This window comes from Phacochoerus africanus, chromosome 10 (assembly GCF_016906955.1).
Source record: "Phacochoerus africanus isolate WHEZ1 chromosome 10, ROS_Pafr_v1, whole genome shotgun sequence".
NCBI lineage: Eukaryota > Metazoa > Chordata > Mammalia > Artiodactyla > Suidae > Phacochoerus > Phacochoerus africanus.
Genome location: NC_062553.1, coordinates 54,924,334 through 54,942,338, shown reverse-complemented (window position 1 = coordinate 54,942,338; position 18,005 = coordinate 54,924,334). Strand labels below are relative to the sequence as shown.

Genomic DNA, 18,005 nt, shown 5'->3' with positions numbered 1-18,005 from the left:
CCAAGCTTCCTCAAATGCTAATGATTGTTAAATGCCTAAAGGTCAGAATAAAAGCTTAATCAGCAACAGGCTATGTGACTTTTAAAATAACTTAAAAAACCTATATCCTGAACCTGCAATTCCCTCCTCACTTGATGTAATCCTAAAGAGTACAGTAAAGAGTGTGGTTTCTTGAGGTGGTGCTCTTGGTCCCTGAGATCTTGAGTCCCCGGTTCCCACTTTTACTTAAGATAAATGTCTCTGTGTCTTGTTTTATGTTAACTCTTTTCCTTAAGTTTCATAGCACCCATTCTTCAGCCCCATCCTGCTGAGCTGGTCTTGGCATTGTTCCAGCACAATTTGCTGAAGAGATTATTTTTTTTCCCTTTGAATGAACTTGGCATCCCTGTCAAAAAATCTGTTGACCATAGATGTATGAGTTTATTTCTGAACTCTCAATTCTATTCTCTTTGTCCTTATATGTTGTCTATCCCTATGCCAGTAGGATACTGCTTTGCAGTAAGTTTTGAACTTGGGAGGTGTGAGGCCTCCCACTTGGTCCTTCTTTTTCAGTTGTTTGGCTACATGGGGGCACTTGCAAGTCCATATGAGTTTGAGGAATGACTTTTTCATTTCTGCAGGAAAAAAAAAAAAAGCCATTGGAATTTTGATGGGGATTACATTGGTCTGTAGATTGCTTTGGATAGTATATTCATCCTGAGAATATGAAATCTTCCTGAACATGAGCAAGGAATGTATTTCTACTTATTTAGACCTTCCAAGACACTGCTTGGTACTCTTGAGTAGAATACTCATTTAGGCAAAACCATCTAACTCCCGTCAAAGAACACATAGGCAAAAGTCCCAAATATTGAATGATTGCATTAAACACATTTCACTGCAGTTCACAAGGCATCACTTTATTTCATATAAATAACGGTCACTGATGAAGGGAAAAAAATCATGACTCTCAACATTTACTTAGGGAACATTTTCACAATACACCGAGGAAGGAATGTGGTATACATATTCAGAGTGGCAGGGGACACAGGGACAGACACACTAGATTGAAAGCATAAAAGCATATTCGCATAAGGACCAAGCAGTCCTTGTTGTTGGAGGACCAGATAGAATCATCATTAATGTAGGTAGAATCAAAGTTCACGATTTGTAAGTCTTTCTTAAGATATGCATGATTGAGCTTGTTTACAGTTCGAGCAAAGGCATATTTAGAAGCACAACTGTAGGCTTCCAAACTGTACACTTTCTTGAAGTGCAGATCAAAAAATGGATTGTCCTAGAAGAGAAAAAGAGAGACATGATTTTGTTTGTTGCCAGCAAAGTAGCTGGATTTCCTTCATTCTCTCATATTCTCTTGTATATGTTTATTGCTTTTAAAGTGTTAGTATCACACATATTTCCAAAATCTACAAATGAGCTTTCCAAAGCTACCTGCTTCAAACATACTGTTTCTAAAATGAACAATAAGAAAGAATATTTTTGGAGCATCTTTTTTTTTTTTTTGTCTTTTTAGGGCCATACCTGTGGCATATGAAAGTTCCCAGGCCAGGGGTAGAACTGGAACTGCAGCTGCCAGCCTACACCACAGCCATAGCACTGTGGGATCTGAGCCATGTCTGCGACCTACACCACAGCTCACAGCCACACCGGATTCTTAACCCACTGAGCGAGGCCAGGGATTGAACCTGTGTCCTCACAGAGAAAATGTTAGGTCCTTAACCCTCTGAGCCCCAAGGGGAACTCTGCATCTGTGATTTTTCAGTTATGCCCGTAAAATGTGTGTCAGAATGTGCAGTTATCAAGCCTTCTCAGGGCAGCAAATTTGAGAGGATGGATCGGGATGGAAAAAGAGAATAAACCCACTTATAGACTTCCACCGGGAGAAAAGGTTTCTCTTTTTTCTACTAGGAAGTTGGTCCCTCATGCTATTTCAGTAGTAGAAGGGGGAAATACAGAATGGCTACTTAGCTTTTGGAATCAATAGATCACCAACTTGCTGACTGTAAAGTTAATAGCAAGAAATTACTTTTAAATTTGAAGGCAGGAGTTCCTGTCATGGCTCAGCGGCAACGAATCTGACTAGCATCCATGAGGACTCAGGTTTGATCCTTGGCTTCACTCAGTGGGTTAAGGATCTGGCGTTGCCATGAGCTGTGGTGTAGGTCACAGATGAGACTTGGATCTGGCATTGCTGTCGCTGTGGTGTAGGCCGGCAGCTGTGCTCTGATTGGACCCCTAGCCTGGGAACCTCCACTTTCGTGGGTGTGGCCCTAAAAAGACAAACAAACAAAAAAATCAAAGGCAAGGATCATTAAATCATTTGGCCCAAACTGACAAATTACTAAAGACTGACTCATTGGATTGCTTCAGGCTCTGTGCTTCTAGTGGAGATGTTTGAGGGGGAAAGAGTAGGCATTATATCCGATCTTGGTCCTACCTGTTAAAATAATAATAATCACTACTGTTACTAATAGCAGTAATAACAACGACTTGCATTAGAAAGTGGTTTTCAGTTTACAAAATGCGTTCACATTCATTATCTAACTTCTAACTCTGTTTGGGGCCAGAGGTTTTGAATTATTTCTCTTTTGTGTTCTTGGTGCTTATCTGTGGTAACTACTAAGTTCTCAACAAATGTGTGTTGAACTGATCTGAATTCTTCCCATAAAAAGAGAAGTGGAGGTAAACGTTGCCCTAAATGGTAAGGAGGCAGAGAGAGAACAAAACACGTATTTGTTACCATGTGGTGTGTAAAGTTTACATACAAACAACTTACATGCTTGCGATTTCTTTTTTAAATAGGAAAGTTCTTGCAAGATGCAGGAAAAAGAACTAGGGTTTTGAAGTCGGACAACTGTTTTGACTCTGATGTAGTGGTGGGCAAAGTATTTATCAGATTTGGCTCTCACATCTTGGATAGGGTTGCTATGAAGTTTGCATGAGATGAATCACATAAACTGTGATACTGCTGTGGAGCTTAATGAATGACATTTCTCGTTCCAAAATCTGCCCTCAAAGACTGTGATACTGGTGTTAATACAAGCTTGCTTTACACTGTTAAACTTGTTTCTAAACAAAACAACACATTTAAAAAAGAATAGACAAGGGTGATGTGATTTTAAGTGCAGTGTTCCCCTAGTCACACCTTAAAAATACTTCCCAGCTGTCACAATTGCAGATGCGAACATGGCTGAGGAAAATCTCAGTAAAAGGAAATCACACCCGTTTGATCACCAGACACCAGTCACTCTCTCTATGTACCTTCCCCACCAAACCACTGGCTCCTTATCATGTAGACAGTATCCTTCTTGCTTTCAAGATGCTTGGAGAGGCTTAGGTTTTGCTGTTAGCCTGATAATGGAAGCCTCAGCAGGCATGAGCATAGACTAAAGTCTGTCCGTCTGTCTGTCCCTCACTGCTTCCCTTTCTTCCTTCCTTCCTCTTTCTCCCCCTCCTCTCTCTCTCTTTTGATAGAGCTAAAAGAGAACCTCACAGTTCATTCAGTAATCTCCTGTTTATAATAGATTAGAATGTAATGTAATGTGATGGTGAATAATAGCTTCCAGAGGGGTGAAGCCCAGGTCACACGTGAAGTGATTGGCAGAGCCACTGCAAGAATCATGCTCTCCATTGGCCCAGCCCTGTTTCTTGCCACGTCATCCTGTCTCCTGTTGCACCGTGTCAGTCTCTAAATCCCCAGTCATTTTGATTTCTGCTTCATAAAGTGCCTTCAATCTCAATTCCCTTCCATTTGAAAGTTGACAATTTTCTGGCTTGAAATAGATCTATTTAAAACTGTATCATTGCTACTGAAAAAAAAATACATGCTGACTCCTGAGGATTTGGTTATAAGAGGGAGGAGAAGTGGAAATTCCCAGAACAACTGAGATATTTTTACTTCACCCACAGAAATGTTTAGAAGAACAACTCTTTGGTTTTTATAGGTTTTCTTCAGACAATTTAATATTTTAGGTCCTAAAGTGATGAGAAAAATAGAAATACTCAATTTCTCTTTTGTATCTGGTTCACCATCAAAGATAATGATCTTCAAATGGGAAAGAGAAGAATTAAAGCCCGGAAAGGTGAGGGGAAAATAAGAGCAGAGTTAGCCGCCTGCCATAAATGTAGCTGACGGCTTTCTCACCCCCAGGCACCGACTGAACTTGTAGAAAGTAATATGACATCAGTAATGTCTGAGAAATTGAGTAAAAAATAACAAAATGGTTAAAAAAAAAAAGAGGTGGGATGTTTAATTCCTTAAAATATAGATCAGGAAACTTGACATTGATTTCTGATAAAATTTAATGCAGTATAGAAATTTTGGCAGATACATAAAAGTATATGGAAGAAAAGAATTAAAAAATTTGTAATCCTATCAAACTGAGATAATTATCATTAAAGTACTGGTTTGTTTCTTATCTAATATACACATACCTATATATATAATACTTACATATAAGCATATATATGTATTAAAATTTAAGATTCAGCTTTCATTTTTTAATACTATGATAGATTATGCAAAATGATGTAATATTATAGAAGTTTTGAATTCAGCTAACTTTTTTTTTGTCTTTTGTCTTTTTAGGGCCACACCTGAGACATATGGAGGGTCCCAGGTTAGGGCTTTAATAGAAGCTGTAGCTGCTGGCCTACACCACAGCCACAGTAACTTGGGGTCAATGTCTGCAACCTAAGCCACAGCTCACGGCAACGAGGGATCCTTAACCCACTGAACAAGGCCAGGGATCAAACCCGCGTCCTCATGGATACTAATTGGGTTCATTAACTACTGATGGGAACTCCTCAGCTAACTTTTTTTTTTTTGTCTTTTTTGCCATTTCTTGGGCTGCTCCCATGACATATGGGAGGTTCCCAGGCTAGGGGTCGAATCGGAGCTGTAGCTGCCAGCCTACGCCAGAGCCACAGCAACGTGGGATATGAGCCGCGTCTGCGACCTACACCCCAGCTCACGGCAACGCCGGATTATTAACCCACTGAGCAAGGGCAGGGATTGAACCCGCTACCTCATGGTTCCTAGTTGGATTCGTTAACCACTGCGCCACAACAGGAACTCCCTCCTCAGCTAACTTTTTAAAAATTTATTAAATGATGAAAAATTTTGTTCTGAGGTATTCTTTTGAAAACATGATTTTTAATGGTGGTATAATGTTCCAGCATATTGAGATGCAAAAATATATTTATTTCCTAAGTGTCGAACGTTGAGGTAGAATCTATTGTCAGAAAAATGCTCTGTGTGGTTACTTAGGAAAGAAAACAATGAGATCCAGCATGTGTTTTCACCAGGAAGTCATGCCAAACGCCCCAGGTTTTAAAAACAGGATTCCTAGTTAATAAGGCAATAGCAGATAATATATATTGATTTCAATAATGATCTTGGGGCAAAATTTAGATATTCAGACTGAGACAGCCTGGGGCCTGGGACTCTCCACTGCAGTGGCTGCAGTGCTGACACCTGGACAAACACTTCCTCCAGCAGCCAAGTGCAGAGAACTGTAAGGCACCAAACAAACAAACAAGCTGTGTGCATGCAGTTTGGGCAAATTATGTACAACAGGATACACAAACCCTCAAAAAGACCACTTCTGAAGAGCTGAGAGCTAAAGTGGGGGACTTGCACCCCCCTGCATGCAACCAGGGGAGGGGGGCAGACCACTGAGGCCACCCTTCCAGCCCCCCTCAATATAAGGAACCAGCTTGTCCCCATGGAGCAGGCAAGGGAAGCTGCTGCTTGTGGTCATGTCCCCACGGAGCAGGGGCCTCAGAATAAAGCCTTGCCTGACTTTGTTGTTTGGCCTCTTAGCAGTTTCTACTGATTAAGGAAGGCCAGAACCCAGGTCGTTAACAAGATTAGATAAGTAAGTCCGTAAGGCAGAATTAAGTGCTTATATCCATGTAACACCACTGTGTCCTCAGAGCCTGGTGGACCTGGCATGCCGTACGTTCTCAGTAAATGACTAAATACATGAAGCTGTGAGATGGTAAACCACCAGGCCAAAGAAGACAAATTAACAGATTTCTAGGTAAAGTGTAGCTGAATAGTTATTTGACCTTGGGCAAATCAGTTAATCTCTTTAAGTCTCATTTTCCTCATCTGTAAATCAGGAGTCCTAACAAAGTTTTGTGATAATTATGTAAAATTATATATGGGAAGAACTTTGTGTGGTTTCTGGCACCTGAAAAGAATTTCCTGAGTGTGAACTGGTAGCAGATATACTAGTAGTGGTAGGAATAGTGGTAGTAACGATAACTTGTCAATTACCTAGAGGCGTGCACGTAGTCCTGCCTGCTTCATCGTCTTTTATTATTGACTGGTGCTCATTTAATCTGCATCTGACTGCAGTGAACAATAAAAAATCGAAATGTAGGAGATTTGGTAGCTGGGAGCAACAGGCCAAACTAAGAACATGGCATTTAGTAGGATTACGTATAAATGAGTTTTGGAGTTCCCTGGTGGCCTTGTGGTTAAGGATCCAGTGTTGTCACTGCTGTGGTGTGGGTCACTGCTTTGGCATGGGTTCGATCCCTGGGGAACTTCTACATGCCATGGGTATGAGTTTAAATTCTAATTCATCCAACAGTAACAGAAATATTTATCGAGCGCCTAATATCTATCAGGCAGAAGGCTGCAGTAAAAGATGAAAAGTCATTGTTGCAGGTTTTTAGGAGCTGTCCATCCAGATGGAGACAGAGTAAGCCAACACTGGCAGTTTGCGGAGTACTTACTCCACGATGCAGTAGGGCCGTGGGGCAGAGGACACGAGAGGACTTTAGCCCCTGGGGGTGGGGGGTGGGGGCTGGGAGTGGAGGCAGGGCTGGGGGCTGGGGTGGTCAGGCATTCTGAGCCCCAAGAGTCAGTAGTGAAGCACTGTGGCTGCGTGAAGTTTAAGGAGGAGTGACCAGAGATAAAGGAGTCGGCTCCCCAGGGCCTTTATTTGGATTTTATTCTGTGTCCATAGAAGGAATGTGGCAGATCTGGTTAAACGTCAATTTATGCCCCAAAGACCTGAGGTCTGAGTTAAGTGTTTAGTAGAAATAAGGAATTCAGATCAAGGAAATACAAACTGGCCACAGTATAGTATACTAAAGTATAGTATTTAATTCTGAAAAAAAAAAAAAAACAACCCCAAAGCATCTCCAAGGAGAGAAAATGGCAATTAGAGAAGGGTGTGGAAGGAACATAGGAGAAATTGCAGCAGTGTTTCAATTGTCCGGTCCTGTCATCTTATTGGGCCTTGGGGTGAATGCTGTTTAAAGAATGAAATGGGTACACTTAACCTAGAAAAGAACAAACTTGAGGGGACATTATATTGTCTTCAAATATTGGAAGGGCTGCTATGTGAAAGGAGGGTTTGCTCCAAATGGCAGAGCTAAGATGGATGGGCAGGTGTCGTGGTGAGCAGAGTCTGGTTAAACAGAGATAGGAAATGTGAAAATAAAGGGTGGCAATCCACAGATGGAATGGATTTCCTCACGTGGTAATGAGCTCCCCACCAGGAGAAGAGTTCAAGTTTATGTGGAGAGATAAACGTATATACCCTTCTCCCACCTTCTACACTGACTGTGTGTGTAGGACTTCCAGGAGGTTTGGATCCTTCTGGAAGGTCAGCTGTTTAACTGACAGTAAAATTTGAAGATGAAGGAAGGAATCGCCACAACTGGAAGAAGAAATTGGGCTTCAGAGTGAGGACTGGTAGGAAAGTCAGCTGTTTAAAGTTTCAGACCTGACTGTACAATTGTGTTTCACCTGCTAAGAAGCTCTTGGGAAAGATGCTTTTAAATCTAATAGGTGAAATTCAAATTTAAACTCATAAAAACAGGACAAACAAACCAGCAGGTTGTCCTGGCAGATTAAACCATACCACTTAAGAACAATATGTCATCTTCACACTTAGCATGTGCCAGAAATACATGAAGTAGGATATTGAAAATAAGGCCTCCAGCATATTGATCCCACAGCTCCCTTATAAAAATGACACTTACTGTATCTGCTTCTTTTCCATCGATCATCTGCAGATCGTTCAAAGACCACTTTTTCGTTACTTCGTATTTTTCATCTAAACCTATTCTGTAGTGTTTCACCATAATGATTTTTACTTCTTCATTTTTGGTCACTGTAGGACAGAAGAACACTTAGTTTACATAGACTTTTAGAAGATAATCAATTATTCATCGTCATACTTTTCAGTATTTATGTGCCTCCTTCTCGTATAGTAAGCTTGACCGTACTTTATACGTACACTCCAGGTGTGAACCCTGAGGTATCTGAACCTTCAGTAAGTATTCCCTCCAATCTGCTCAGTGTGCGAACTTTATTTTTGCTACAGTTGTGGTCATGTACAGCCGCAGTGATGTCTGTCAGATGGAACCCCGAGCTATGTGCTTTCAGCTATGAGCTTTGTGGTGGAAAATGGAGTTCAGCTCAGGGCAGGAAATAAGAGGCTTAGTGTTAGCATACAACCAGTGCCAAAGTGTTTACCAGAACAAATTGGAATTTTAATTTATGACAATAGAAGAAAATGAGGTCAGGAAAGTAAACAGTTCTGCTCACACAGCAAACCAGTGTTGAGGCACCATTCAAATACTACTGTGCACTTTCTCCTAAAGCTGCTGTGAGATTTTTGATGTAGAAGTGCTTGCAACACAGCTACTGTTGATCCATGTAGTGGTGTTGGATATTTTTAATCCTCTCTAGTGTGTCTCCAAAATCCTGGTATTCAAAATGTGACAAAACTTTGAGACAAAACTTTTAGTATTATACTTCGAAAGGTGTGGGAAAATCATTGCTTATTTTCTGTGAACAAAATGAGGGAAATAATTTCCTAGCCTTAAAATCATTGTCTTTGGTCTCATATGAACACATTGGAAGGATTAACATTGGAAGTTCTGTGGCTCTGTGGTAACGAACCCAACTAGTATCCATGAGGACGCAGGTTCAGTCCCTGGTCTTGCTCAGTGGGTTAAGGATCTGGCGTTGCCGTGAGCTGGGGTGTAGGCCAGCAGCTGTAGCTCTGATTTGACCCCTAGTCTGGGAACTTCCACATGCCACAGGTGTAGCCCTAAAAAAAAAAAAGGAAGGATTAACATTAATGTTAGAGCTCCTGAACTGAAAGTTATTATTGAGTTAAGGAGAATTTCCTGGGTATCCACTATTTGCCTGATAGAACTGTTACAAATGCCCCAGGGGTACAAGTATGAGACATAGTCCCTGCCCTGTAGAAACTTATGGTTTTTTTGAAAAGACAAGCCTAATACATATGTGTCATATAAAATATACATTTTAAATGTATACAGGTGTATTGTAAAGAGGTGGCAGCGGCCACTGAATATCTTAAACTTTCTTTCAAGATGGATGATGTTGGAGTTCTTGCTGTGGTGCAATGGGATCGTCAGCTTCTTTGCAGCACCAAGGATGCAGGTTCAGTCCCCGGGGCCAGCACTGGGTGTTCAAGGATCCAGCATTATCACAGCTGCAGTGTGGGTTGCAATTGCAACTTGGATCTGATCCCTGGCCCAGAAATTCCACACGCTGCAGGGCAGCCAAAAAAAAAGGTGGATGATGTCACTTGGAGATGTTGTCAGCTTGTTCTGCCTTCTAAGAGCGAGACTGGGGTTTTAGAAAGTACCACTTTGGCTTGCCCTCCTAGTTAATATTAAAACAATGTTATTACACTATAACCATAGAGATAGAAAAGCGATATGGAGCAGACTCTCTGTCCACCAGGAGTTCGGAGAAGTGAGAGGCCTGGAATAATTAAGGAATTATAGATGAAGGAGAATTTGAGATAGAGCTTCAGAGTTAGTCCAGTTAGGAAAGGCAGGGATGATTGAAGGTGTTCCAAGATAAAGGGGCACATGATGAAATTAGTGGAAACTAGAAGCTGGGCTTCCCCAGGTAGGATTAGGGAAAGTGGACCGAGTGTATAGACTGATTGGTATTAGGATCCGGTGGACAATAAGATCAACCAGGGTGTGCAAATATTATGAAAAGTGACAGAAACCACTGTGGACTCGTGGTGTCTAAGCCCCTCTCTGGTGGGGGACTGGGAGGCCGGCCTGGACAGTGAGGGCTCCAGAGCTGGGGCTGGCTGAGGGGTAGCATCCTCTGAAACACGGCTGATACTGAGATGAAGGCAACCTGGGGAACCAAGAGCTCGATGGATCTGAGTTGTCTCCTAGAGAAGGAGTCTGAGCAGGCGCACGGATCTAAGAGGGCGCTGCAGCCGGGGTTTGGTGAAAGCTCACACAGTCCTAGGCAGCAAGTCTCTCTCCCCCTTGAACAGGAGGGTAATACAGCGGTGCCCTGCTAGAGGAGGGTTTTTCTGGAATCAGTGGTGCCCAGGATAGTTGAAGAAGGAAAGAAAGAGGAGCTGGAGGCCCTAGAAGAGGCAGTGCATCTTAGTGGGCTCTGGCATTAGACATTCTGGACTCAAAGCATGATGCCACTGCCTGCAGTGTGGTCTGAGCTAGTTATGTCATCGCTGGAGAGTTAAAGCTCAGTTTTCTCCCATTGTAAAGTGGACATCAGAGTGATACAGCACATAGGGTGTCAAGATTCAAGATAAATTATATAAGTGACTTAGGATATTATTTTTTGGGCTGCACCTGTGTCATATGGATGTTCCCCGGCTAGGAGTCGAATTGGAGCTGCAGCTGCCAGCCTACACCACAGCCACAGCAATGTGGGATCCAAGCCACACCTATGACCTACACCAACAGCTCACCACAACACCAAATCCTTAACCATTCAGCGAGGCCAGGGATCAAACTCACATCCTCATGGATACTAGTTGGGTTTGTTTCCTCTAAGCCACAAGAGGAATTCCCTAAATGACTTAGGATAGTGCCTGGTTTAGAGTAATTGTTTTTGGTTTGTTTTGCTTTGTTTTATGAGGCTGTTCTTGGAATCCAGGCGTAGGATGTGGGCAATGGAAACAGAAATGATAAATCTAAGTAAGACTTCAAACGAGGCATTGACAACACTGGATAGAAACAAAACTGGATGGAAACCAAAATAGGCAGGTCTGGAGGGGGAGCTGGGTGGGTGGAAGAGGGAGTTTAGCTTTTGACGTACAGATGAGGTCCATAAACGATCTCAGAAGAGGAGGAGATGGAAGTTTACAGTTTAGGAGAGGAGATAAGACTTGGGGCTTTTCTGTGTGGATGGGTTTCCAAGACTCGGTTTATTGGAGAAGCGCAGAGGGAAGAGGTGAGACAGAGTGGAGGGAAAAAAGGTGCCAGCCTAGAAGTCTGAGCAGCGGCTGTCAGAAAAAAGCCGAGGAAATGCAAAGCCCAGAGAATTTCTGAAATTTGGAGACAATCCCATGGCACGCTTTGCTGGGTAATGATTCAGGTCAGTCCAGACTCCGACTTGGGCAGAGCAGTGATTTCTTTACTGAGGCACCTTCTCCAGATGGGGGAGGTAGAAGACTGGCCAAGGGCCCCTTCCTGGACTAGCTAGTACTGGGGGCCAACCGGGGGCCACTTCCTGCGTTAGGTGCGGCTCAGGAAAGAAATAGGAAGAGAATAAAGGCTATGATTTAGATCACAAATTCCAGGAGCTTGGAGGAGGAGGGGTTGCACCTTTCTGAGGACAAAAGGTGTGTCCTGGAGGGACCTAGTGGGGATGGTCTTAACTCGGGAAAGAAAATTGGTTCAGAGTCTGTGAGTCTTCTGACATTCTGCAAAAGTTGGTGGGGTTCTGCCCATGGACAAGCTTCTCCAGCCCTAAAAAAAGATCTACTTCCACTGGTCTAGATGTTAGCTTTGGGAAGAGGAAGAGGAAGAAGAAAGAGAAGAGAGGCCATCAGGCTGGGCTGTTGAAGTGGACGCGTGGTTAATTCTGTCACACTTAAGAAGGCCGGGATATTGGAGGCAGTTCCTTCTGCTAGTGGACAGTGGTCTGCCCAGACCATTCTGGCGCTGGCTACTTAGAAGTGGGAGCGGATGGGGAGGAGGAAACCGAATACAGTGTAAAAATGTAATTCCAAGCAACTCGCCCTTCCTCAGCTAGTTAGGACAAGCAGCTAATTGGCTGCATTCCCACTGGTTTGTTTCATTAATCTAATAAATATGTGCGTGCCCCTTTGGCGCAAAGCCCGGCGCTAGGCAGTGAAAACGTGAATCCCATGGGGCACCGTTCCCGCGCTCGCAGAGACTCGAGTTGGGACTTGAGAAGGAAAGTGCCTGTGGCAGAGGGTGGACAGTGTATAATAGGAATGTGGAAAGGGCCAGCTTCAGCCCACTAGAGTCAGAGGAGCTTCTGGAAGGAGGTTATCTGAGTGGTAGAGGGTTGGGGAGTTAGCAGTACAAAGAAAGGCGTCAAGGTTCTTTGAGAACAGCGCGCATTAGACGCATAAACGCTGGCATCTCTCTTCCATGTCCTGCCGCGTTAGCATCCTTTGCGTGAGGTCTGCGGGTGAAGGGATGGCAGGAAGCGGGCTCGGCAGGGCTAGAGGTCCTGAGGGGCCTAGAAGGCTAGACGAAGGGGTTCAGAGATTATCCTGAAAGCCGCGTGTGGGGAAATTTATGGAGGGGGGAAGGGGTGTCACCGAAGGACTTTGAGTGAACGGTCAGGCTTACATTTCAGAAAGATTTCTCTGGGGGAAATGGAAAGGAAGTGTGGGAGGGAGGGAGTAGAGAACCAGATGTCAAGATGGTCACATCTACCAGCTATCAAGTTTTCTTACATTAATGGTCACTGGTCCACCAACAACAAAATAAGAAAATAAAAAAGCATGCTTTAAAAGTCAATCTTTTGATACCATGATGCAGCACAGAGACAGTGCAGCCTCCTGAATTTGGCAAAACAGTCTCCTCTGTAGCTAAAGAGGTTCCAAGAATTGTCTTTAGCCAAGAGTCAAAGAAATCTGTTCAGGCTGGAGTTGACCCAGTCCCTAATTTCCATACTTGAATTCTGCTGCCAGCTAAAATTAAATGGCCATATCCACATTAATGCAGTGGCAAAGTGGAAACTTATCCCATTGTTTTAAAACAGAAATATGTTTATACAGTTGAAATGTTAGCGTTGGTTTCAGTAACATCAGATGTGCCACTATCTATTCATGATTTAGTGATAACTAGACACTCGGGGAATTTCAGAATGAACCTGCTCCAGTTTCACTATTTCAGTTAGTGATGACAATCTTAACTTCATATCAGCCATTTATTCTCACTTTTAATTTCAAGATAAACATTGTCATTAGAACTCCCTCTCTTATCACGGTAAAATAGTCACTATTATTCATGAGGGTAAGTGGGGAGATTGGCCAATTGAACCAATATAATTTGGCAAAAGTGGAAAAATAGCTCACAAGTAAAAGGCACAGAAATACTTTAAAATAAACTACTGTCATTTTACAATCCTGGTGTTATATAATTGTTTTTATCATTGAAATTAAATAATAGGGAAAAATTCCCATGAGATATCAAAGATAAGAACTCTCAGTGAGAAGTTCCCACTGTGGCTCCGTGGATTAAAAAAGGGTCCGGGGTGGCCACAGCTGTGTTATAGTTGCACCTGCAGCTTGGATTCAGTCCTTGGCCTGGGAACTTCCATATGCCGTGGGTGTGGCCGTTTAAAAAGGAAAAAGGTCTCAGTGAAAATGTTTTAATGTGTTAGTGATGTCTTGGGGCCATTGAGAATGCTATTGTTGATTTCATCAAAAAAGTAACTTTGAAAATTTTTTCTAGAAATATTTTTTATGAAATGCATTTTGGGACTATACTGGGGACTATAGGTTTGATGTCTGTGTCCCCCTCCCCCAGATTCTATGTGGAAATCCTAACCCGCAAGGTTACTCATCAGGAGCTGAGGTCTATGGGAGGTGATTGGGTTGTGGGGGCTTTTGGGAATGATAGCCATGTCCTTATAAAAGACCCTGGGGAGGTGCCTTTCTTTTCTGCCTGCAAGGTTAGGTGACCTCAGGGAGGCCGAACCCCACCACGGACTCTACAGGCACCAACACCTTGGTCGCCCAGCCTCCAGAAGTGTGAGGGGTTAGCGCCTGTGGTTTAGACACCACCTAGTCTCTAGTGTTTGGTTTCTTTTTCTTGTTAACACTCTTATTGTTAACACTTTTCTTCCTTATTTAACACTCTTATTGTTAAACTTATAAGTGATTTGACAAAATTATTCGGTTCTATGGTTCACAGAGAAGTTCTCTGTTGGCATCAAAATGTAATACGTAGAGAGAATTTATGCATACTATTTTCATAATTTTAGCAAATGCCATTTATTTTCAAATTAACTTCTATGAATGGGGAGTGTTTTTCTAAACATATGAGAATACTTAAAAAACCTGTATCCTTTCTGAATATGTATACAACTTTTATTTCTAAAATATATAATATATAAATATACATACTTCTATGTTTACTTATATTTTTGAGATATTTATTTCAGTATATACTATTTATATATATATACTTTAGCATATATTTTCACAATAGATACATTTTTTCTGTGCATTTTAGCAATGCAATCCTACCTTTATCTATTTGGAGTGGAGTTTATCAGGTCTGTTTTTTCCTAGTTAGGATCTGGCAGGAGAGTGCTAGGTACAGATGTAGGTGTTAGTATTTCTGTCTCAGAGAGTCCACACCGAGGCCAGACTGCTGTCCCATATCTCACAGCTAGTGGGTGGGTGAGGACAAATTGCTTCACAACAGAGGCCTGACTGTTAGCACTCCGAGGGCCGTTACAGCACACCTGCTTCCTCCTGCCACTTATAGCCAAGGCCTCCTATGCGGTTTCAAATCCTTGAGAATTTCTTTAGCTCACCTGTGTTTTCATCATCGCACAAGTGACTTGTCCCTTTCTTGTTCCCGCACATAATACAGCCCCTCCTTCTTCATAAGAAGATGCTACTGTTAACTGCCAGGGACAGTGGTGCCCTGGGCTCAGGGAAGCTACTTCCAAGGGGAAATGACCGTGTAAACCTGGAGGTTGGAGGGGATTGAGGTGCCAGGAAGTCCCCAGTGTACATCCTAGCAAACTTCAGAGCGTGGACCATAGAGCTGCAAGGTGACAGGAATCCCAGTTGTCTGCGTGTGAGACCCCACAGCTCTGCTCAGATAAACTCAAGGTTTAACTTTAAACATGTGTTCATTGGTCTGAAAAATGCACGATAGGATTTGACTACTCTAGACTCTTGATTCTCACAAATTGAGAATGGCTGGGTTGTGGGAGATAAAGAGGAGACCATAGCTGTGCCTGTTTACTCCCAGAGGGTGGCCACCACTCAGAAGGTGGCCACCACCTACCTCCAGAACTTCGAGGTGGCCTGTTTGTTCCCGGCAAGGGAACTTTTCTGAGTAAAACAGCTGGAGTCAGACCTGGCAGGCCTCACATGGACATTATTTTCAAGTCTTTCTGTCTGAATGCATTTGAAATGGTCATAAGGAGATGCAGCAGGAGCTCCCTGTTCCGGGGGGTTCAGTGGCGTCATTGCTATGGTGCAGGTTTCAGCCCTGGCCCAGGAACTTCTGCATGCCACGGGTGTGGCCAAAAAAAAGAAAAAAAAAAGATGCTGCTTTGGGGAAAAGTGCTCTCAAATTGACAGGATATGAAGCTAGTCAGTGACATAGCTTATAAGTGTAACCTCTACCTCGAGTATCACAATCTGGTCTTCTCATGTCTGAGAAAACTTGTTTTTTCCTTGCTTCTTACCTGACGGAACCATTGAATTTTACTAATGAAAGAGATCGCTTCCTTTACTTGGTTGTTTTCCAGGTGAGAACCCTGAACCCTAAAGAGGTTGTCTTCACACACGTGGATAATATCCCAACCCCTTGACATTACAATCCTAGTTAAAAGGGTTCCTGCCATTTAGGAAAAAAGACAGCAAGTGACCTCAGTCCAGGGTGGCTTTCTTGGAACTTGAGGATGCTGGGGAAAAAAAACACACTCCTTTACAAAAATTTAATTCTGGGAGCTCCCCCCCATGCTAGATAGGACAAGTTTATTTAATTATATGATTGGAGGGTGCATTAATAAACGTCTGATAAATTAGATATAAATAATCCCTGGTAAATAATATGCATTATTGTGATTATTTTATTTTTCATAAGTTTTTCTTTAAAAAGACTTATACACTAATGTTATGTGATGAATAATTGGCTTTATAAAGTAGGATTTGAATAGGTATAAAATTATTAGATTTTTAACGTTGGAATAAGCATATTCTCTAATATCTTAAGTCAAAATACTTTAAGATACAGTGATTTGATGGTTTAAATATAATACAGTTTATAATACTGTTTCTTTTTGCCTTTTTCTGTAATTTGATTTTTCCCTTGCTGATGTGCCAAGCTGATATGCCACTTATAATTTAGACAGCCAAAAACACTAGGTAAAGTTTAGATAAATGTTACTATTCTTATTAAGTAGCTATTAGCATACTTAATAGGAATTATAGAATTTTAAAGAATTCTTAGCACTTTACTTAAAGATATTCTACTTTCCTTCCAGTCCTCCCTCTTGACAACTTTTAAAAGTTCTTCTAAGCAAATTAACGGGAAGGGAATTATAACAACTTTTCTGACCATGGTGAATGGTGTGCCTTAGAAAGCAAAGTCTGCAATGAAAACTTAGAATTTCTAAGCTCCTTCCTCCTAAGCCCCTGAAAACTATGAAAAAACATGGATTGGGAAAAGCAAATGCTGTCTCTTCAATTCAATAATGGCACAAGCATGTCTGTCTAAATTCAGCACAAAAGTTACAGGTTAGGTAAACCATGGGCCAATTTCGTGAATTTTTAAATTTTAAAATATGAGTGAATAAAATATGAGTGAAAATCTTTATTTTAGTTAAATACTTCAGAGAACATTTCTTTATCCTTAAACTTCCATCTTCATGAACTAATTTCTACCATTAAAATATCATTTCTGTGAGAAAGAATTTTTAAAAGATCATTTCTCTTTTCAAAACAAGCCACCAGGAAGTCTAATTAAGCCTCGGATACAAATCTCAGGTCTTTTTTTCCTTCCTAGCATGAAAAGAAAGAACCCTGGTTGTCCAGAACGTCTGGAAATAGAGCTGTATAGCTCAATTATCCAATATGTTTAAAAATATACAGAGAGCTAGCTCTCTGTTGAATTTTTTAAAACGAGCTCTTAGCGCAAAAAAATTGCATACCATGCAAGTGAATTAAATAAAAGATTGGAGACTAAATAATCAAATCAGGAAAAGTACGTGCCCAGTTTCATTTCTGAACAATTAACCAAAACATTCTAAATACAAGATTTTTTTTGTCTTCCCTTTTAGTATTTGAATCCAAATTCTCAATTGTGGCAGAATTCCATCACAAGATGATAACCTGTGCCGTCACTGCAAAGGAAAAGAAATACCCCAAAATGTCCCTCTACCACCCAAGCCTCTTGGAGTTATTTACATTTTGAAATATTAACAGAAAAAAACAGATTACCTGACACACAGAGGTAATACCTGTCCTGGACTGAAAACTCTATTTCGATAAATTCGTACAGATTCTGCGAGAGTGGCTTAAACAGTTTCTTCTCCAGGTCCTCCTTTACCAGTGATGACATCTCCTCCAGTGCCACCTGGCCTGAGGTCTTGGCTCCAGCTCACACTTTCTCTCCTTCTCTGCCTGGATTTTTTGTTTTGGTTTGCAGCTTCTTGCGAGTCCTGCCACCTCCCAGCCCTCACTCTCCGCTTCTCATCCCTAGCCAGACCCAGGCTCCTGAGAGCACTTGGTGCGGTCAGACCCCTGGCTGCGTATCTGCCCAGTGGCAGTGACGGCGGCGGCGGCAGCAGCACCACCGCCACTCTCCAGCATCCGGGCTGGGGCGGCTGCTCACGGAGCTTTCCTGTGGTTTGTTGATGGGGAACATGTTGGTGAGCCCCAGCAGGGGCACTTGTGGAGTGGCCCGGCTTCCCTGGCTGTAACCTCCCCCCGGCGTCAGCCTGCAGAGGAGGACCACCACTTCAGCTTGATTCCATTATGTAAATCAGCTGTCTGGCT

The 18,005-nt window shown here is 42.3% G+C and overlaps 1 protein-coding gene across 1 annotated transcript; it reads right to left on the bottom strand.

The window, feature by feature from the left end:
* Positions 1-878: 878 nt before the first annotated feature.
* EXOC1L (exocyst complex component 1 like) lies at positions 879-17,795 on the bottom strand. The gene is made up of 3 exons (XM_047751720.1): positions 17,448-17,795; positions 8,005-8,135; positions 879-1,276 (listed from the first exon to the last, which is right to left on the bottom strand). Exons 1-3 carry the CDS (start codon positions 17,566-17,568, stop codon positions 1,010-1,012), a joined length of 519 nt encoding a protein of 172 aa, XP_047607676.1. The 5' UTR covers positions 17,569-17,795; the 3' UTR covers positions 879-1,009.
* Between the last annotated feature and the right edge of the window lie 210 nt (positions 17,796-18,005).

Coding starts and splice junctions, on each gene's coding strand:
- EXOC1L (XM_047751720.1), bottom strand. CDS start 17,568: ATGTCATCACTGGTAAAGGAGGACCTGGAGAAGAAACTGTTTAAGCCA. Junction 8,136..17,447: donor GTATTACCTCTGTGTGTCAG/GTAATCTGTTTT, acceptor TCTGTCCTACAG/TGACCAAAAATGAAGAAGTA. Junction 1,277..8,004: donor ATGGAAAAGAAGCAGATACA/GTAAGTGTCATT, acceptor TTTCTCTTCTAG/GACAATCCATTTTTTGATCT.